This window comes from Myotis lucifugus, unplaced genomic scaffold (genome assembly GCF_000147115.1).
Source record: "Myotis lucifugus unplaced genomic scaffold, Myoluc2.0 scaffold_178, whole genome shotgun sequence".
In the NCBI taxonomy this organism is placed as follows: Eukaryota; Metazoa; Chordata; class Mammalia; order Chiroptera; family Vespertilionidae; genus Myotis; species Myotis lucifugus.
The window spans coordinates 745973-768723 of NW_005871226.1; the positions used below are offsets into that span (position 1 = coordinate 745973).

Below are 22751 nucleotides of genomic sequence, written 5' to 3' on the forward strand. Positions count from 1 at the left end.
CTATTTCGAAGCAAATTAAGCATTCTAGTCATGTGATGATTCTTATAATCCTACTTTAACGGCTCGGGTACGTGGAATATTCCTATCCGGTGATTCGAAATATTAAATATGATGCTATCAAATAACTACCCTTGTATAACCCTGGTACTCAGTCACAAAGTCATGCACGGGTGGTGTCCCGCTCCAATTGGAGCAGTTCGAGGTCTGGCCTGTTGGAGGAGGTAGATGGTGGGAGGTTGGCTGGCTAGCTCTCTCCATGGGACTGAAGGAGGTTGGCTAGCCAGCCCTACACCCTATGGGGTGGGGGGGCGATCAGGGGTGGGGCTGGCCAGGGGGAGGGGCTGCAGGAGATTGGCTGGTGACCCCTGCCCCCTATTGGGGTAGGGGGGGGGGCAATCAGGGGTGGGGACAGCCGGGGGGAGGGGCTGCGGGCCAATTGGGGTGGGAGAGGCCAATCAGGGGTGGGGCAGCTGCAAGGAGGGGCTGCGGGAATTGGCCGGCTGGCCCCATCCCCAGATTGGGCTGGTTTGCTGGCCGAAGTGGCGTCATAGTGACCAATCGTTCTGGTCGTTATAGCATCCAGTGGCTGGCTTTTTACATATACAGATAGTCAGTTTCAAATCACTTCTTTTCACTCCAACTTCACGTTCAAGGTTAAGTCAACACACTCACATAAAATGTTCCTTTTATCAAATTATCAGGCAGTCAAGCCACTCACCATGTGTTTGGCAAAGCTCCCACTGGGACCAGTGTTGCGTACCAGGTGCCCTTCAGAGGGGAAGTTAAAGCTGCCAGTGTTCAGGTTTTCTCGTGTGGAGTGATTACCAAAGAGAACAAATGGTTGTCTATTAGGGCTAGAGGGGCAAATTAAAAACATGTGATTAGAAAAGACTCCTGGCTTGGGCACCTTCCCAGTGAGTGAATTCTCGGGCTTTTCTAAGTGGCATTATGCAGTCTCAGCAAAGTGGTCAGTTATCATCCACCTAATGCTCCTTGCTAGTTGGGAAGGGATGCCAGATGTCACAGACTCCTCCTACTGATGCATTCAAATTAGTCATTTAGGGACATAACTAAACCCAAGCCAGGTTTTTATTTTCAGCTTGTTCTACTTCCTCTTTAAAAAAATATTTTTATTGATTTCAGAGAGGAAAGGAGAGTGAGAGAGAGATAGAAACATCAATGATGAGAGAGAATCATTGATTGGCTGCCTCCTGTCCGCTCCCTACTGGGGATCAAGCCTGTAACCCAGGCATGTGCCCTGACTGGGAATCGAACAGTGACCTTCTCGTTCATAGGTCTTTGCTCAACCACTGAGCCACACTGGTGGGGCTTGTTCTACTTCTTGATGACAAAGTTCAATAAATTTGCAGTGATGGAGCAAAATCCCAGTTTTATAAAATAGCATTTTAATAGAAATATAAATTTTAGAGAATGATAGCAGTTGTGATACTCAGACTGCAGACTGACTACAATAGAGCCCTTAGCAATTCCTGAGTAACTTTCAGGAGGGAAGGAGGAGAGTAGGGTTGCAAGTTTTCTTACCATCACACCTATCTGCCCCTGTACCCAGTGCCTTCTTCCCTCCTCTCTTGGCTAGATTGGTCTTTTTTGTGTGTGCATTTTTGTTTTGTTTTGTTTTCAATTTCTACTCACTTCTCAACCCACTTCAGTTGGCACCCCTTAGTCAATTAATTCAAATTGCTCTTGCAAAAGTCACCAAATGCCTTTCATGCAGCATACTGCAAACCTAATGGACAGTTGTTAGTCTGCCCTTTCTTGGTCTCTTAGAAGCACCTGACATCCCCCCTCACCCCCCTATAAAAGCTGTTGCTTCTCAATCTCCTTCATCAGTCCTCCTCCTCCTCTACCTGGCCTCTGCATATTCCTAAGAGTTTTACCTTCAGCTGTTTGCTCCCTCTTCTCCTCTCTCATGATCCACCCCCACCTTCCAGTTCTTGTGTGGAGTGATTACCAAAGAGAACAAATGGCTGTCTATTAGGGCTAGAGTGGCAGTAAGTAAATAGCACCATCATCTATCCAGAGGCTGAGCCAGACCTGAGAGGCCTCCTTGACTTCTCCTGCTCCCTCACCTCTAAACCCAATCAACAACACAAATTCACCATTTCCATTTCCCTCCACCTACATGGCCACAAGCCTAGACCATGCTGCCATTGTTTCTTCCCTGGACAACTGCAATGCTTCCACGTAGTTTCCCTGCTTCCACTCTCACCCTCCTATAGCCTATTCTCTACATTGCAGTGAGAATGATCTTTAAAACATGCAAAGCCTTTATGTTATTTTCAGAAGAAAGGGTGAAACCTTTCACATGACCAACAAAAACTTGCATGGCCTATCCTGGCCAACTTCTTTAGGTCTATGTAAAGGCACTCTGCCCCAACTCCCATACTCCAGCCAAACTCATCTTCTCTTATGTTCCTTATGTTCCCATCTCAGGACCACTGCTTTTCTCTCTTCTCTCAATTGTCTTTACTCATCATTCAGATCTTCTCCCAAAGGTCACACTCTCTAGTTATGGTCATCATAGTACCATGCTCTTTTTCCTTTCATAGCACCAAGCAGAGTTTGTAATTATATATTTCTTTTTTAAAATATATTTTTTTATTGATTTCAGAGAGGAAGAGAGAGGGAGAGAGATAGAAACATCAGTGATGAGAGAGAATCACCGATTGGCTGCCTCTTGCACACCCTCTACTGGGGATCGAGCCCACAACCTGGGCATGTGCCCTTGACCAGAATCAAACCCTTCAGTCCGCAGGCCACGGCTCTATCCACTGAGTCAAACCAGCTAGGGCTGTAATTATATATTTCTTTGTGAGGTTGCTTGTCTAATGTCTTCTTTCTCCACCACACTATACATTCCATGAGGACAGAGACCATGTCTGTTTTATTTTTTAACCATGTATCTCTTATTATTCATATGTTCTCAATAAATATTGAATGACGAAAGGTTATTTTTAAAACATAGTTCTTCTATGGGCCAAATGTTTGTGTCCCCATAAATTCATATGTTAAAATTCTCACCCCCAAAGTGATGGTATTAGGAAGCAGGACGTAGGGGAGGTAATTAGCTCCTAAGAATGGATCCCTCATTAAAGGGATTATAGAAGAGGCTCTTATAAAAGAGGTTCCAGAGAGATTCCTAGCCTTTTCTACCATGTGAGGTTACAGATCAACAACAGCCATCTATGAGAAAGTGGGTCCTCACCAGACACTGAATCTGCCAGCACCATGATCAAAGACGTCCCAGCCTCCAGAACTGTGAGAAATACATGTGTTTTTGTTTGTGTATAAGCCACCCAGTTTATGGTATTTTTGTCATAATAGCTAAAACAGATTGAGAGTTTCCTCTATCATCTAAGCTTTCCTTAAATTGCTCTTAGTGTATATCATGTGGAAAATTCTTTGCATTTCTTTTCATTACTCTTAAAAATACTTCCTTAAGCTTCAGGCCAACAGGACTCTTAAAAGTAAACATGACTGATTTTTCTTCTGAAGCTTAATTCAAGCTAGGTGACACTTTGGGCAGAAAAAGATGACTGAACCCCAGCCAGGGTAATTTGTCTCACTATCAGACTGGATTGGAATTGGGGAAGAAAAGACAGGAAAGATCTATTCTCATTTATCCATCAGAGGAACTATCCCCTCCTGATTATCATGACAAGAGTGGTGCTGAAGGAAACACATCAAAGAAAACAAATGCATATGTACCCTCATAGCTCCCATGTTTTCCTGGAGCAGGACCTTTATGACTGGATGATGTCACTTATTCCCTACAAGCCACTGCCCAGCCCTTGCACATTCTGTTTCCTCTAGCTTTCCTGGGCTGGGATGGAATAAAAAATTCCTTTCTTTAGGTTTCAGCAAGCTACAATGTTCTAAAAGCTAGTTCACAATAAAACTATATTTTTTAAAATACTGTCAGGCTGATGTGGCTCAGTGGTTGAGCGTTGACCCAAGAACCAGGAAGTCAGGGTTCAATTCCCAGTGAGGGCATATGCCTGGGTTGCAGGCTCGATCCCCAGTAGAGGGCATGCAGGAGACAGCCAATTGATGTTATTGATATTTCTCTCTCTCTGTGTCTCTCCATTCCTCTCTGAAATCATTTAAAAAAATACAAAAATACAAAAGCAGTGAAACAATTTTACAGAATATGGATTTTTTACCCTGTGATGACTAAAGTCAACTCATATTTTCATAATTCTAGCTTCTAGACTCAGATGCTCCTCCACCTCCACCCTTTGTCAACCCCATTTTTTCTATTACCATTCACCTTTCTTTCCCAAGAACCTTACCTGTTTTCAGTGATATGGCTAGAGATCATTCCATGACTGAAATAACTTCTGAATGGCTAAAAAAGAAGCAAACATTGTACATGTTAAGATCATAATCTTTTTTTTTTAAAATATATTTTATTGATTTTTAACAGAGAGGAAGGGAGAGGGATAGAGAGTTAGAAACATCGATGAGAGAGAGAAACATTGACCAGCTGCCTCCTGCACACCTCCTACTGGGGATGTGCCCACAACCAAGGTACATGCCCTTGACCGGAATCGAACCTGGGACCTTTCAGTCCACAGGCCGATGCTCTATCCACTGAGCCAAACCGGTTTGGCAAGATCATAATCTTATAAAACAATCACGAAACCTCTCATGTATATTTGTATGAACTAGTATGTATAAATATACACTGAGTGGCCAGATTATTATGACCACCCCACCACTACTTCGTTGGGCCATCTTTTGCCTTCTATACTGCGGCAATTCTTCTTGGCATTGATTCCACGAGATGTTGAAAGGAGATGCGAGGAATCTGACACCATGCCTGATGAATAGCACTGTCCAGTTCTGTGAGATTTGATGGTTGTGGAACCAGCTGCCTGATGGCTCTTTTAACTTCGTCCCACAAATGCTCAATTGGATTGAGATCTGGTGATTGTGGGGGCCACCTAAGCAAGGTAAAGTCTCCCTCATGTTCCTGAAACCACTCCTGCACAATACGAGCACCGTGGCATGGCGCATTGTCTTGTTGGAAGAAGCCATATCCATTGGGATACGCCATCAACATGATAGGATGAACTTGATCAGCAATGATACTTAGGTATGTTGTGCTATTCAGACGTTTATAATGATCTGGCCCTCTAGTAACCTCAGAGGGAAATTATAGCTAATTTGCCTACAGACATGAGGTGGTCATAATAATCTGGCCACTCAGTGTATATATACATAGTTTGTGTGTGGGGGTATGTGGAAAGAGATGTATGTTTGTAGATTATCATAAGAACATGGAAGGATATATGTGGTGGATAGTAAAATGAATTTTGGGGACAGGTAGCAAAAAAAAAGCAAAGGAAAAATGACAAGAGGCTGCAAAAGAAAAGGAAAGAAAAAGAAAGGTAAAGAAAAGAAATTCTTGTCAAATTTTATAGTTTTTAAACGACTGAAAGGAAACTGGAACAACTACCATCTATGGTCCAAGTTACTAACCACGTGGGAATCTTTTCTTTTATTAAAAATGTTTCCCTATATTGTCAATAAAAGAATATGTTAATTCAAATGAACTGAAAATCAGCAATGAGGAAGAATCCAAGGAACTTAAGAAGTACACTGACAGATGCTGTGCATAGTGCTAGGTTTAACATTAATCAAAAATTGATATGTGGGTTCAAAAATTTAATCTCCTTAACTAACATCTATTGCCCTCCCCTCCCCGATTATATAACTAATATGTTTATTTTAGAATACAATAAAAACCACATACAATCTCTAAGAACTGTTAACATTCTGGTACATTTTCTTCAAATCTTTTTTCTATGGTACATCCATATAATATATGATTGTACCAAAGTTTACTAAATAGTCTTTTATTCCTAGAAATTTACATGGCTACTAACTCATCTACACTAATAAAAGAGAAACATGCAAATTAACCATCACTCTGCTACACCCACCAGCCAATCAGGAGCGAGTATGAAAATTAACACAACTAAGATGGCGGCGGCCATGGAGCTGAAGCAAGCAGGAGGCTTGGGTTGCCCCTGGCGATGGAGGAAGCCAAGCTTCCCACCTGCCCTGGCCGGCCCTGGGCTCCGCTCAAGGCTACAAAGTTTCAATTACAGAAGATAAATAAATCCTAGATACCTGCTTCCAGCCCGCCCTAGCCTCTGCTTAAGGAGGCACTGAAAAAAAAGAAAAAGAAAAAGAAAAAAAAAAAAGGAGAGGCTGGGAGCTTGGGTCACCGGGGGGCATGGCCAGCCTGAAAATGGCCATCAGCCCCTCACCCAGGCTGGCCAGGCACCCCAACAGGACCCCCACCCTGATCCAGGACACACTTCAGGGCAAACCAGCCAGCCCCCACCCATGCACCAGGCCTCTATCTATACTAATAAAAGGGTAATATGCTAATTAGATTGGGAGACCTTCCAGGAGACCTTCTAGACGTTTTTCTGGACAAAGCCATGGTGGCAGGGCTGAGGTAGAGGCGGTTAGAGGCCAAGAAGGTAGGGCAGTTGTGGGTGATCAGGCCAGGATAGGACGGTAGTTGTGGGTCATCAGGCTGATGGGGGCGGGGCCGTTGGGGGTAAGCAGACCAGCAGGGGGGCCAGTTGGGGGCGAGCAGGCCATCAGTGGGGGTCAGTTGGAGGTGATCAGGACAGCAGGGGGGGCAATTTGGAGTGAGCAGGCCAGCAGGGGGGCAGTTGGGGGCGAGCAGGCCGGCAGGAAGAGTGGTTAGGGGCAGTCAGGCAGGCAGGCAGGTGAGTGGTTAGGAGCCAGCAGTCCCGTATTGTGAGAGGGATGTCTGACTGCCGGTTTAGGCCCGATCCCTGTAAACCGGCAGTAGCACATCCTTCGAGGGGTCCCAGATTGGAGAGGGTGCAGGCTGGGCTGAGGGACACCCCCCGCCCCCATGCATGAATTTTGTGCACAGGGCCACTAGTATAATAAATAATACTGTAAGAACTTTGCAGAACTTTTAACGGCATTTCTGATTATTTCCTTAATGCAGATCAGGAAATTCAATTATAGGGTAAAATGCCAGAACTAAATATGCCAAATTGTTTTTAAAAAAAGTTTTATCAATGTACAGATCCACTTACAATTATATGACTATGCCTATTTCAGGGTATCACCCTAAGCACTGTCCATTAAATGTCCACTTAAAAATGTATTTGTCAAGTTGATAAATGAAAAATGGTACCTCATAATTGTTTTATTTTACATTTCTTTGATTTTTACTAGTAATGAAGTAGGTTATTTCAGATATGTTCAATGAACATTTGGATTTCCCTTTGGTAATTTACTGTTATTTACATCCTGTAGATGTTTATCAATTGGAGTTTTGGTACTTGTCTTACTTATTTGTAAAGCCTATTTACATATTAAAATAATAATAGCTTAAAACGTACTGAGGGGTTTACTATCTGGACTGTGATAGGCATTTAAATTTATTATCTCAAATAATCCTTATAACAACTTATGCGGTTCATTCTATCATTAACCCCTCTCTGGAGATGAGTTGGCTAAGACACAAAAGTTAATTAAGTGGTCCCAGGTCACAGAGTTAGTGTGAACCAAATAGCTGGGATTCTAACTGAGTAGGCATTTGGGAAAAAAAGGTAAAATTAGATCCATACACATACAAGAATCCCAAATGAATTATGGATCTAAATTTTAAAAATTAAACCATACAATTTCCAAAAAGGTGAGTTCCTATTTAAACTTAGATGAAAGCCTTTACTTATACAATGATTCAAAGTCCAGAGGGAATATAAGGAAATATTAATAAATTTACATAAAACTAAAAAAGTGTGCATGACCAAAAAAGAAAAAAGAAAAAGGAATTGATGAACACTGAGGAAATACATACCACAGACAAAAAGTTAATAACCTAAACATATAAAGGACTCTTTAAAAGTAAGGGACAAAAGACCTAAAACCTATGCTCTCCACTTCAGTTAATATTGTAAAATGTTAAAATGGGAAAAAAACATGAAAATAAAATATAAAATGGCCTTCAAACAAAATGCAAATTAAAATAATACCAAGATGCCCTGGTAGGGTAGCTCAGTTGGTTAGAGCATCATCCCAATAAGCCAAGGTTGAGGGTTTGAACTCCAGTTGGGGAACATACAAAGAAACAACCACCCTTGCTGGTTTGGCTCAGTGGATAGAGCGTCGGCATGTGGACTGAAAGGTCCCAGGTACGATTCCAGTCAGGGGCACATGCCCGGGTTGCGGGCGCAATCCCTACTGGGGGGGGGGGTGTGGGAGGCAGCCGATCAATGATTCTCTCTTATCATTGATGTTTCTATCTCTCTCTTCCTCTCCCTTCCTCTCTAAAATCAATAAAAAAAGAAACAACCAATGAATGCATAAATAAGTGGAACAACAAATTGATGTTTCTCTCTCTCTCTCTCTCTCTCTCTCTCTCTCTCTCTCTCCCCTCTCTCTCTCTCTCTCTCCCCTCCTTCTTTCTCTAAAATTAATAAAAGATACCATTTCTTATCTATGAGATTGTAAAAAATTAAAAAGTATAACAACACATTCTATTGGTGAGACTGTGGTGGAACAGGCACTTGCATGTATTGCTGGTAGGCATGCAAATTGGTACAACCCTTCTGAAGGGAAATTTGGCAATATCTAACACAACTACATAGGCACTTACCTTTTGACCCAGCAATCCCATTACTAGGTATACAAATCTCCAACAATATTAAAATACATATGCACAGTTATTTACTATGCTACTGTTTACAAGAACAAAATATTGGAAACAACCTAAATGTCCATACATGAGACTGGTTGAATAAATTAAATAAATAAATACACATAGTGGATTACTACAAGTTATAAGAAGAATGAGGAAAATCTTAATGAACTGACCTGGAGAGAGTTCCAGGATATATTGTTAAGTGAAAAAAGCAAAGTAGATATTGACTACATATATACTACCCCTCAATAAAAGAAAGAAGAGGATATAAGAAAATACACATGGCCCACCCAGCGTGGCTCAGTGTTCAAGTATTGACCTATGAACCAGGAGGTCAGGGTTCAGTTTCTGGTCAAGGCACAGGCCTGGGTTGTGGGCTTGATCCCCAGTAGGGGGTATGCAGGACGCACCTGATCAATTATTCTCTCTCATCATTGATGTTTCCATCTCTCTCTCCCTCTCCCTTCCTCTCAATAAACATATATTTTAAAAAAAGAAAATACACATGTATCTGATCATTTGCACAAGAGACAGAAAAGATACACCAGAAACTGAAGAGATTTGTTACCAATTGGTAGTAAAGTGGATGGAAAAAGAGTGAAAAGAAGGAAGGAATGAGAACAAGGTAGTAAAAAGCACGGAGAGACATGTCACTGAGTAGACCTTTTTGAATATCTTTCACTCTTAGAACCAATAATAAGAGAAGAAAAAATAACCTAAAAAACTGAGAGGTGCATCAGTGACAGATGGGACAACTTCAAGTGGCCTAATATAGAGGTATTTGAGTCTCTAAAAGAAAGAAGGACAGAATTTTTTTCCCCAAACTTGAAAACTATAAATCCACAGATCTAAGAAGCTCAAGAAAATCTAAGTGCAAGAAATATGGAGAAATTACAGCAAGACACATTATAATCAAATGATTCAAAAACCAGTAATAAAAGAGAAAATCTTAAAAGCTACCAGAGGTAAAAAATTCATCTGTTATGAACCAAAAGAACAAAGATAAAGATGAAATACTTCTCATTAGAAACAATGCAAGTGAGAAAGACAGGGGACATCTTTCAGGAGCTGAAAAGAAAAAAACTGTCAACCTAGAATTCAATAAATGGAAAAAACATCTTTCAAAAATGAAGGTGAAATAAAGATTTTTGTTCAGATATACAAAAGCTGGAAAAATTACTCATCAGGAGAATCACACCACACAAAAAATAAAAAATAAAAAATTGAAGGACATCCTTTGGGAAGAAGTAAATCAGACCAAATGGAAACCTGGGTCTACATAAAGGAATGGAGAGCACTGGGAAGAGTAACGACATGGGTAACTAGGTAAGATTTTACAATTATTTAAATCTATTTTTGTTTTTGTTAATCCTCACCTGAGGATGTTTTTCCATTGGTTTTTTTTAGAGAGAGTGGAGTGTGTGTGTGTGTGGGGGGGGGGGGGGGCAGAGAGAAACAACTATGTGAGAGAGACACATCGATTGGTTGCCTCCCACACAAGTCCTGACGGGAGCTGGGGATCAAACCTGCAACCCAGGTATGTGCCATTGCCCGAGAATCGAACCTGCAACCCTTTGGTACTTGGGCACACTGGCCAGGGCTAAATCTTTTAAATAATATTTTGAAAGAGTAAAAAGATAACTATTTAAACAAAAATAACAGCAATATATTGTGAGTTTTCAACATGATGTAAACCCAAAATGCATGACAATGAAGATCAACTCTGGATAAAGCACAGGAAAAGTGAGGGCCTACAGTGCAAGCCCACAGTAGGCTCAAGTGCAAGCTCAAGACTGCTCTTCTGTCCTTCCTGTTGACTAGATTTTGGGATAGTCCTGTGGCTTGGTTCTTAATTTAGATACTTCAGTTTACTCACAGAGTGAGTCTTAGCCAGAACCTAGTAACTTCAATACTGTTTGCCAAGAAAGGATGCTTGGTGTTACTTTGAGGTTCAACTGACAAAGGTGTACTACTCACTGGTGGAGAATTATTCCTAGGCGTATTAATTAGTGCCTAATAGAATTCCTAGCTGACAGAGGCACCACCACACTAAAAAATGAGTAGACTTATAGAAAAGTACAGAAACATGACTCCCCCAACTTTTTATATAGGGGTTGACATGGGGTTAAAAACTTCTTTATGGCATGAGACAAAGCTTAAGAAAATAACCAAAACAAATTAGCATTGGTAGTGTTGTATTCTGAAAAAAAAAAGTAAAGATAAAAACAACAAATAAATCAACCAATTTCTTCTTTCCCTTTGACCCTTCCCATACTTACCTCACCCGCCTGAGATTCAGAAAGCTCCAGCAGGAAAGGAATTTCTGTGTCAAAATTAGCAAAGAAGTTAGTCCACTGATGTTCAAAAGCCATCAAATCCTAGGAAAAAAATAAAAAGATAATGCATTTAGTTATTTAAAGAAGGTACTTTAGAAAATCAGAATCATGAAGCTGCGTCTGATCTCAAAATACTAGACCAATTAAATATGTTGTTTTAAGAGGTGGTATCAAACCACTGATACATGGTACCACATGGATGGACCTCAAAAATATGCCAAGTGAAAGAAGCCAGATATAAAAGGCCACTTTGTATATGGTCCATTTATATGAAATACCCACAAAAGACAAATCTATAGAGACAGGAAGTAGATTGTGGTTTGCATAGGCTGGGAGTGGGAATGAACACAATGGAACTTTTTGGGTTGATGAAAATGTTCTAAAATTTAATCCTGGTAATGGCTGTAGAACTCTGTATATTTACTAAAAATTATTGAATTGTATACATAAAAAGGGTGATTTTTTTGGTATATAAATTATACTCTAATAAAACTGTTTTTAAAAAGGATAGTAATGGCCTCCAAGTGCCTTACTTTATTTTTTATTTTCTATTAACCTATTTTTTATTGATTTTTAGAGAGAGAGAGAGAGAGAGAGAGGGGGGGGGGGAGAAACATTGATTTGTTATTCCACTTACTTATGCATTTATTGGTTGATTCTTATATGTGCCCTGACTGGGGATCGAACTCACAACCTTGGCGAATTGGGAAGAGGCTCTAACGAACTGAGCTATCTGACCAAGGCTCATTAACATAGCTTTTATTTTATTTTTTATTTTTAGTTATATAAAATATTACAGATTTCTTTCATTCAAACAAGTTCACTAAAAGTATGTACATATATACATACATATATATATAAACATATATGTACATATTTATACTTTAAATATAAAGTTACTATGGAATGTGAATTGGTGGGGAAATACTACTTTATTTCAATTTAGAGTTTAACAAATTCAGAAGTAGTTGATTGTAGAATGAAATTCTAGGTTCAACTGAAGTTTCTGCCACCCAATATTCTTTAAAAAAATTTTAATTCATTTTTTATTTTTCAATTACAGTTGTCATACAAAATCATATTAGTTTCAGATGTACACCCCAGTGATTAGACACTATATACCTTACTAAGTAATCAACCTGGTAAGTCCTGTACCCACCTGATACCATAGTTATTAGAATACTAGAGGCCCAGTGCACGACATTCATGCGCTTGGGGGGAGGGGGTTTCAGCCGGCCTACACCCTCTTGCAGTCTAGGACCCCTCAAGGGATGTCCGACTGCCGGCTTAGGCCTGCTCCCCACTGCTGCTGTGCTCGCCAGCCGTGAGCGCAGCTTCTGGCTGAGCGGTGCTCCCCCTGTGGGAGCACACTGACCACCAGGGGGCAGCTCCTGCATTGAATGTCTGCCCCCTGGTGGTCAGTGCATGTCATAGTGACTGGTTGTTCCGTTCAGTCGATTTGCATATTAGGGCTTTATTATATACGATTGATTATAGTATTCCCTATGCTGTACTTTACATCCCCATGACTATTCTGTAACTACCAATTTGTACTTCTTAATTCCTTCACTTTTTTCACCCATGCCCTGAACCCCCATTCCATATGGCAACCATCAAGTATTCTTTGTATCTATGAGTCTATTTCTATTCTGCTTGTTCATTTATTTTGTTTTTAGATTCAACTGTTGACAGATATGTATCTATTGCCATTTTATTGTTCTTATCTTTTAGCTTTTTTTTTTCCTTCTTCTTAAAGAAAACACTTTACATTTTATGTAATACAGGTTTGATGGTAATGAACTCCTTTAGGTTTTTCTTGTCTGGGAAGCTCTTCATAAGTCCTTTGATTCTAAATGATAGCTTTGCTGGGTAGAGTAATCTTGGTTGTAGGTCCTTGATTTCCATCACTTTGAATATTTCTTGCCACTCCCTTGTGGCCTGCAAAGTGTCTGTTGAGAAATCAGCTGTGAGTCTTAAGGAAGCTCCCTTGTAGGTAGTTAACTGCTTTGCTCTTGCTGCTTTTAAGATTCTCTCTTTTAAAAAAATAATTTTTTAAAATGTTATTTATTGACTTAGAGAAAGAGAGAAAGAGGGGGGGGGGAGAGAGCAGGAGAGAAACACTGAGTTGTTTCATTTATTTATGCATTCATTGGTTGCTTCTTGTACGTGTCCTGACTAGGGATCAAATCCACAACCTTGGAACATCAGGACAATGCTTCATCCACCGGAGCTACCCGGCCAGGGTTGGATTCCCTCTGTGTTTAACCTTTTGCATTTTAATTATGTGTGTTGCTGTGGGCCTCTTTGGGTTCATCTTCTTTGGGACTCTCTGCGCTGCCTCGACTTGTATGTTTATTTCCTTCACCAAGTTAGAAAAGTTTTCAATTTCTTGCTTTCTTCTCCTTCCAGAACCCCCATGATGCAAATATTAGTACACTTGAAGTCATCCCATAGGCTCCTTACACTATTCATATATATATTGATTTCAGAGAGGAAGGAAGAGGGAGAGAGAGACAGAAACATCCATGGTGAGAGCGAATCACCGATCTGCCACCTCCTGCAAGTCCCCCACTGGGGGTCAAGCCCACAACCCGGGCATGTGCCCCCAACCAGAATTGAACCTGGGACCCCTCAGTTCGCATGCTGATGCTCCATCCACTGAGCCAAACCGGCCAGGGCACCTTACACTATTCTTATTTAAAAAAATTTTTTTTTGCTTTTTGCTATTCTGATTAGGTGGGTTTTTCTTTCTTTTCTTCCTTTCTCTCTCTCTCTCTCTCTCTCTCTCTCTCTCTCTCTCTCTCTTCTTTCTTTTCTCTCTCTCTCTCTTTTCTTCTCTCTCTCTTTTCTTCTTTCTTTCTTTCTTTCTTTCTTTCTTTCTTTCTTTCTTTCTTTCTTTCTTTTTCTTTCTTTCTTCTTTCTTTTTCCCTTCCTTACATTTCAAGTCACTGTTTTATTTCTTGGCTTCATCTACTCTGTTGATTCCCTATAAATTATTCTTCATTTCAGTTAGTGTATCCTTCATTTCTTACTGGTCTGTTTGTTTTGGTTGTTTGTTTTTTTATGGTTTCCATGACATTTTTTATGCTGTTAAAGCTCTAAGTTCATTTACTCTTTCCCTAAGTCACTAAAATCCTTATAACCCGTGTTTTGAACTCTGAATCCAATAGATTGCTTGTCTCCACTTTGTTTAGCTCTTTTTCTGGAGTTTCACTCTGTTCTTTCATTTGGAACACATTTCTTTGTTTCCTAATTTTGGGAGCTTCCCTGCGTTTTTTCTATGTATTAGGTAAAGCTGCCACATCTCCTGGGCTTGGTAGAGTGACCCAATGTAGTAAGTCCTGTAGGGGTCCAGTGGCACAGTCTCCAGGTTCACCCAAGCTGGACACTCCAGGTGTGCCCCCTACCCCAACCCCATGTGGGCCATGAATACCCTCCTGTTGTATTTGAGCCTTGATTGTTGTTGGCACGTAAATGGCAGTAATTTATCCCAAGGCCTATCAGCTATAAAAACTGGCTGCGATGCAGGGCCCCACCCCATGGACTTACTTCAGTGGAGCTCTGGTGCCCACTGAGTGTCCCCCTTAAGTGTGTTGCTTATGGAGATGGATGGATGGTGCTTCAACATGGTCTGAAGCTGTCTATTAGGTGCACTGGCTCTGGGGCCTCTAGAACAGTGGTCGCCAACCAGTGGTCCATGAAGTCCGCTACTCTGAGAGATGCATGCCAAGGTCAGCCTGCCTGTATTCTGCCTAGGGTCATCTGGCATAACCTACAAAGCAATCTACAGATGGCTGCTACTTGTGCAGGGCTTGGAGGTGCCTAGGAGAGGCCAAGCTTCGAACCAAGGCCAGTTGCTGCTACTTCTAGGCCTGGAGCCACTTAGCTAATGGTGCAGGGTACATTGAGGCCAGATACTGCTCGTTTGATTTTATGAAAGTCTGAAATATGAGCCAAGAGGCCATTCATATGGAAAAGCCACTGGAAGAAGCATGGGTGGGCCTGCAAGTTGGTGAGGTGGGGTCTTGGGGAATCATGAGGGCAGGCTGACCAGCATAAATCAGGTTGGTGGAGACTCAGGTATGGCACCTGCCTGCTGGCTCTGTGGGGGGATGGCTTAGAAAAGGAACAATGGCCTCTGCCATCACTTCTGGTGTGGAGAAAGCTTCCCCTCCACTTGCCCTGATGCCAGACAGTTCAGTTCCTCCCCATATGTCCCTGGTGCCTTTCAAGCTGCTGCTCCAGCGCTGGAACTCAGAAAGAATGAGTTGTAATAAATCTGTGAGGGCCCTTTAATAGGAACTGACTGGGACTCCAGCAGCTCTCTGTCTCACTCAGCCACAATCCCTGTTGGTTTTATAGCCAGAACTTATGGGGACTCCTCTTTCTGACACAGGAACCCTGGGCAGGGAGGCTAGGTGTCCCTTGCTCTTCAGGGGGGATCACTGCAGTGGAGATATCCCTCCCAATATTTATCCACTTCACGTGGGTGTGGGACCATCCTGTTCTGCATCTCCACCCCTCCTATCAGTCTCAATGTGGCTTCTTCTTTAAATCCTCAGTTGTAGGACTTCCATTCAGCTAAATTTCAGGTGGTTCTGAATGATAGTTATTCTGCAGTTTAGTTGTAATTTTGATATGGTTGTGGGAGGATGTGAGTATTACATTTTCCAAGTGCCTTACTTTACCAACCCTTGTTGGGGAGAGGGAGTTGTATATTTATTTATTTAGTTAATTCTCACCCAAGGATATTTTCAATTGAGTTTTAGAGAGAGTGGAAGGGATGGGGAGAGACACACAGAGAGAAACATCAATGTGATAGAGAGAAATAGATTGGTTGCCTCCTGCACGTGCCTGAACCGGGGTCAGGGATCGAGCCTGCAACCGAGGTGTGTGCCCTTGACTGGAATCAAACCTGGGACCCTTCAACCCATGGGCCAACTCTCTATCCACTGTGCCAACCCAGCTAGGGTGAGGGAGTTATTTATGAGGCACCTACAGGATGATACAACATTTAGTGCCAAAAGGGTCATATCAATGAAGCTTTGTTCAAGGACAAATTAGTTGACTTTAGTTAGAAGTTTTGTGGGTCTTGAGGTGGCCAGTGGCACAGAGGCCTCTCCTCCCTCACAACATCTTTTTATTGGTCGCAGGAGTATAAATAATTCTGCACCTTTCCCAGTTGACTCGCCTCTATGTGCAGCCTGCCTTCCTCCACCATCCCAGCTACCTTTCAGTCTCCTCTCTAATCTCATTTCTGTTCCCAACCACCACACATTGCTTTATGCTTCTGGCTATTCTTTAAGGCACCATCAGTTAACCAAAAAAACACCAGCTATGACTTGCTTAAGATACAATATCTTTGTACTTATTTTGAAGTTGCTGATAATTTGTACTCAAATTGGACAGTCGTCTTCACTGTCCATCTCACAGTGTAAGTGTATGTAAACTGGGCACCCAGCCTAATGCCTTGCTCACAGGAGGCATTCTGTTTGCTGTACTAAAACTGGCTGGACAGATCTATGCTCTCATCATTCTTCTCTTCCAGGTGAGAATACACAACCACTCAGACCTGTGAACTCTGTATTAGCTATGTACTGATTGTACTTCTGACCTTAGGCATCAAGCACAAGGGACCTCTGCTAGGAATACTAGTGTAAACAACATTCTCAAGTGGCTTCACTACTTACTGCTCAGATGATCTATATTTTATTTAGATGTGTGGATTTATGTATACACATATATGGATATTACATATAGATTATATACATATATGCAAAATTATTTTCAGTAATCATGTAGGTGACAGTTCTGATACTGTTTTCTTAATGTTTTATATATAATGTAGGATAAAAAAGTCAGATATGCATATATATACATGCACATGGGGAGGGGAAGTGGGAGAGGGTAGAGGGAGAGAGAGACAATGAATTTCCTAGCTCTGTCCACTGAAGAGATCTAAAAACAACAAGCAAACCAGTAGCAGTAAGTATTCCTACCACCTAGATTGTGGTATTGAAGTGCTATTTCCCACTCAAAATTTACTAGAGATATGACCAATTCCAGGTCTGAATTAACTGAGCCTCAAGATTCAAATATCATAGTCAGAAAATATGGAAGATGGGGGCAAGGGGTGTAGAGGATGTTAAATTACATCACAGGAATGCAATCAACAAAATCTCAATGAAAACAGCTACAAGACAAATGATCTGTTTTTTTTCAACAAAAATACTAGTATAGCGGTGGAGGTGGGGGAGGAGACTGGGGAAAAACAAAGAGATGGAAAGGAAACCTACAGATTAAAAGAAACCTAAAATACATACCCAAGCAAAGCTAAACTATGTATTTATGGAAGTACATTTGGATGATTAAACTGCAAAAAAAGTAAGGAAGAGATTGCCATAGAATTCATGACAGTGTTATTCTTGGTGGAGGAGAAAGGAGGCGATGGATTGCTTCTGGGGTAGCTAGTATGTTTCTATTGCTTCATAATAATTATTAGGTTATACTTTAGTTTTATGTTGTTTTCTGAGTCTGTGTTATTTTAATAAAAAGTCTACAAAAACAGAATATATATTTGTTACAGAAAACTCAGAAAATAAAGAATAGACATCATTATCAACATTTTGTGAAATACTCTCATCCTATTTTTTACATATGTACTTTATATACACCAATATATACTTGTAATTGGCAATCTACAATTGCCTGGGTCAGACTGTCTTGTCATACCACCTCTGTGCCTCGGCCCTGTAAATTAGACCTTCTCATTTAAGATCTAGACCCACTACTATCAGGTCTAATCAGTGGCCCTGATCCTACCTAAGTCCAGGACAGTCTTCCCACTTTGGCATTGGATTACTCCCACAGGGCCTCCTGGACTCTGGAGAAAAGTACACTCCCTATTCTTCCAGCACTCTAACCACAGATCTTCAATGTCTGTCCAACTCATTTAGTCCTATTTCCACTCCCCATTTCCATCTGGCTACCACTACAACTTAGCACTGAGAGTATGTTCAAATTCAGAAAGACCTGTGCTGGAACCTTTGCTCCCCCTCTTACTGGCTGTGCAACCTTGCAAGGAAATTAACTCTCTGAGCCTCAAATGCCTTATATGTGTAATGTAGGACTACTTTCTAACTTACAGAGATATCACAGGAATTAAATGAAATAACCTATATTAAGTACTTATTACTAGACCTTGCATAGATGTCTATCATACTTCACAATTTCTCTGCCTCTACGGTCAGCTAGCCCAAGTTGGCTGAGAACATTTGAACCTCCCCCTTGACTTTCTGACATTTGTCTGCTCGCTCTCTGACCCATAATGCAAATTACTAGCCTCATGGAAGCCACAACAGACGTTGTCCAACCCAGTTTAGGTCTGTGCCTCGCTTGCTTGGCTCTGTCCAATCCTTGGGTAATAACAGAATGCTTCACTTGGTTAAGCTTAGAAAAACAAAAAGAACCAATATAGCTACTAATACAGAATACACTTTATTTTGTTTTTCAATTGTATTTAGAAATAAGCTCAGAAAGTATATTTCCATTTTAGTGGCCTACATGGTAACACCTATCTTTTTTAAAATTTTTTAAAATTGATTTTTAGAGAGAGAGGAAGGGAGAGGGACAGAGAAACATCGATGTGAGAGTGCAACACGGTATCAAGCCCACAATCCAGGCATGTGCCCTGACTGGGAATCGAACCAGCAACCCCTCAGATGCATGGGATGATGCTCAACTAATTCGGCCAGGGCAGGTGACACCTATCTTGGTTTGGATCAATAACAAGAAGCAGTTATACAGCTGAACAGTAGCCATTCTCTATGTGAAAAACATTGTGTGCTTTGGGGGGGATACACAGAAGACAGGTACTTTGCCCTTAGAAGACTTCCCTGACAGAGGTGGATGTGTCAGCACTAATTACAGAATAAGGTAGAATGAACTGTTAAATACTACTTTCAGCTCCACGCTGTGACTAAATTGGAAAATGCAGCCCTGGCCAGTGTGGCTCAGTTGGCTGGAGTGCCGTCCCATACACCAAAAGGTGGTAGGTTCCATTCCAGGTCAGGGTAGGTGCCCAGGTTGTGGGATTCAATCTCCAGTTGGGCATATATAGGAGGCAACCTATTGATATTTCTCTCTCATATTGGTTTCTCCTCTCTTTCATCAATAATAAATAAAATAAATAAATGAAATGGAAGATGCAATAAATTTTAATACTAAAAATAATTAGTATTATATATGAAACATTCACATATATATACATATACACACATACACACATATATATGTGTGTGTGCATATATATATGTGTATGTGTATATATTTAAATCTTCCTAACATCTTGCCCACTTCGTAGATAGGAGACTGAGGCACTGAACAGTAATGTGACCTGCCTGAGTATGCAATACTATCAATTAGCAAAAGTGGAAATATAGCTAGGTAAGAGATACCCAGAGCCTGTGTGCTTTCCACCAGACACACTCTTCTCTTTTTCCCAGCACACTATTTTGTGCATTTCTGGAAATGGATACTGTCCATGTACGTGGAACTGGTCAGTTGAATCTCATGATGAAGAAGGGAAAGTCTATCTGCACACACTCTTCCAGGTCAAATCCAGAAGACAAGCTCAGATAGATATCAAGGTCAGATAAGCAGCAAAGATCTGAAAACCCCAAGAAACATGCCAGTGTGCCTTGGCCCTTGGCCAGTGGGGAAGGATTTGGCCCTAGGCTGGCACTGGCAGTGGCAGCTCTCAGGTGGCTCAAAGGGGGAAAAGAAGCTCAATTTTAATACTTAAAATTACTTTAAAGAATTACATAAAATAAAAATGAGACTATGAAAGTAAGTAAAATAAAAATAGCAGTAAGACCACCATTTGAAGTTTCTAATACACAGAAACACAAACTGTTTTACAAAGATGGAAATATATTCTGCTTTTTTACTAGTAGTGTTCTCACCAAACACGTTTCTACATCAAATCTCAGAGGAGTCTGCATTTTCGCTCTATGGTATGTGACCAAGAAGCATGGAACTGTAGGTTCTCTGGCCAGCAGTGATTGACCAACAAGAAAAAAAGCCTAGATGCCAATTCTGGCTGTAAGATTAAAGGTCTTTTTGGCAAAGGGAAAATACATAGGAATAGGAAAAGTATTTGGATGGTGGAGAGAAAAAGGGGTTTTAGAGAAGTTTGGAGGCTATGAATCAAGAGAAGAGAAATGAAAAAAATAGCTCTTAAAAATAATATAGATGTGAATTGGTGTCCTTTTAAATAATTTTTAGAGACACAAGTAATGATTAGAATTGCATTTTTATTTCTTCTGGTTGTTGGACTTGGATTTTATTAACATTTGTAGATTTATCACAAGAGATCCCTGAACAAATTTATAGTCATTTTTATACATATTTATTTTATTTTGGGATTTGCTGAGCTTCTTGGATCTATGGATTGATGCATTTCATCAATTTGTGAAGTTCTTGGACATTACCAATCCAAATTTCCTGCCCTATTTTCTCTCTACTCTTCCTTCTGGGACTCTAAATATACTGTTAGATCATTTGACATTGTTTGACAGATACTGGATGCTCCACTCCCTTGCTCTTTTTTTCTTTGTCCTTCAGTTTACAAAATTTCTATTGACCTATCTTCAGGTTCACTGAACTTCTATTCATTGGTATCTAGTCTGCTAGTAAGCCAATTTTATACATTCTTCTTTTCTGATATAATATTTCCCATTTCTAGCTTTTCCATGTGTTTCTTTTTATAGTTTTCAGGTCTGATGAAATTCTTCATCTCTTCATGCATGTTGTCTCCTTTTTCTCCCATATACTTTGAAATTTTTATTAGTTATTTAAATTCATTGGTTAATTTCAACATTTGGGTCTGCTTCTATTGAGTATTTCCTTTCTTGACCCCAGATCATATTTTCTTGCTTCTTTATATTTTATAATTTAAAAAAAATCATATGCCACTCATTTGGTATGAAAGAACAGTAAAAACAGGTAAATAATATTTACCTCTAGGAAAGGGCACACACTTTCTTTTGTTAAGACACTAGAGTAGCGATCTAAGTCAATTTGATATGTAACTGGCCTGGGTCTGGATATTATTGCATTTTTAGTTGGATTTTATTCATCACCAAATTAAAATATTTTGAGGATGGGTATGAACTTCAGTAGAAACTTTGCTCAGAGCACTAGCCAAGATTCTAAAAATCTCTGTGTTGTATAGATGAACCACAAGCTTTCTGGACTATCACTCCCTGCTTTACAAACTGGCTACCAGTTTTTGGGGTTGCTAAGGAGTTCTCTTAGCTCTCCAGTCCCCTTGGATCTTTCTATGTAAGGAAACCCTCCTCTATCTTGCTGCCTTACCCCCAGCCTTAAGAGGGTAGCTACTTAAATGTTGTAAGTACCTGGAATGCCTTCAAAGGGTTGCTCTGTTCTTCTGCTCCAATCCAGGTGATAGTTGAGCGGCAAATGCCTTAAGGCGGATGGTTCTCAACTTTCTTGCCTGCCCCCCCAGCTTTTGGTGACTACCCTGAGCACTATGAGATACAGTTGATGGCCTTTAACAGCTCTTTTAAAGGTCAGCTGATTTCTATTTATCCCTGTCTAAGATGGATTCCTCTTCCTTCTGCTGCTCCACCAGAAATTAGAACAGCATCCTATGAAGGGCCCTACATTTTCTGAAACTGAGTTCTTTCAGCTTTCTTTGGATCTTTAGCTTGCTAATGGTTTTATTTTAAAACTATTATTTTGTTGCTTATTCAGGCTTTTTTTGGTTGTTAGGGTGATAGCAATGATTTCTTTTGACTTTCTATATCCCTAATTGGGAGTGGAAAAGCCTGGTCACTTTTTTTCTTATTTTGTGAATAGCCAATTCCTGCTGTCCCCCAGTTCTCCCTGTTGTACTTTTCTTAATGATTTGTAAGAGCTTTGTATAATGTAATGGGTATAATGTAGTGGGTATAAATGTGCTCAGCCACATTTTGATACAAGACATATCATCTTACTTTATTATTTCTAAATAAAATTAAATCTGGCTCTGAGCCATCACTCTTTCAGATAGATGAGAAGTCCACTATTAGACACTAAAAAGGCTTCCTTCCACTTCTTTTATTTTTAATTTTTATTTTATTTCAGAGAGGAAGGGAGGAGAAAGAGAGAGAAACATCAATGATGAAAGAGAATCATTTATCAGCCACCTTCTGCATACCCCACACTGGGGATTGAGCCCACAACCTGGGCATGTGCCCTGACCAGGAATCAACCATGCCCTCCTGGTTCACAGATCGACCAGTGAGCCACACTGGCAGGGCATCCATTTTGTCATGATATCACCTAAGAATACCAAGCTCATGGAAAATCAGAAAGTCCAGAAAAGGCTTAACATTAAGCCAATGGTGATTACCACTGTTGCTCCTTCAGTCATATGTCACTGTTGCAATTGAAGATGTGGCAATTAAAGATGTCCTACTAAGTGTCCCTTCTTCACTGACTCCAAAGATGCTTGCAGTGTTCTCAAAACTATAATGCTATGTCTAGCCCCCATGTGTGACCTATAGCTTCCTCACACTGAGGGCATTGCATACAAGGGAAGCATGGGTTTCAGACACTTTTAGAAACTCCTAAAACTCCTACTTAACTCTCTTCTCTACCTGTGGTTACACGTTATCATTCTT

The 22751-nt window shown here is 40.6% G+C and overlaps 1 protein-coding gene across 2 annotated transcripts in view; it reads right to left on the bottom strand.

Moving 5' to 3' along the window:
- Positions 1–22751, bottom strand: part of CUNH20orf194 (chromosome unknown C20orf194 homolog) — a 127961-nt gene that overhangs the window by 69167 nt on the left and 36043 nt on the right. For both annotated transcript variants that reach the window (XM_023760281.1, XM_006096411.3), the window contains exons 8-10: positions 11008–11106; positions 4314–4369; positions 719–854 (exon numbers count right to left, since the gene is read on the bottom strand). In XM_023760281.1, coding sequence (XP_023616049.1) covers positions 719–854; positions 4314–4369; positions 11008–11106 — 291 coding nt within the window. The remainder of the gene's footprint in view (positions 1–718; positions 855–4313; positions 4370–11007; positions 11107–22751) is intronic.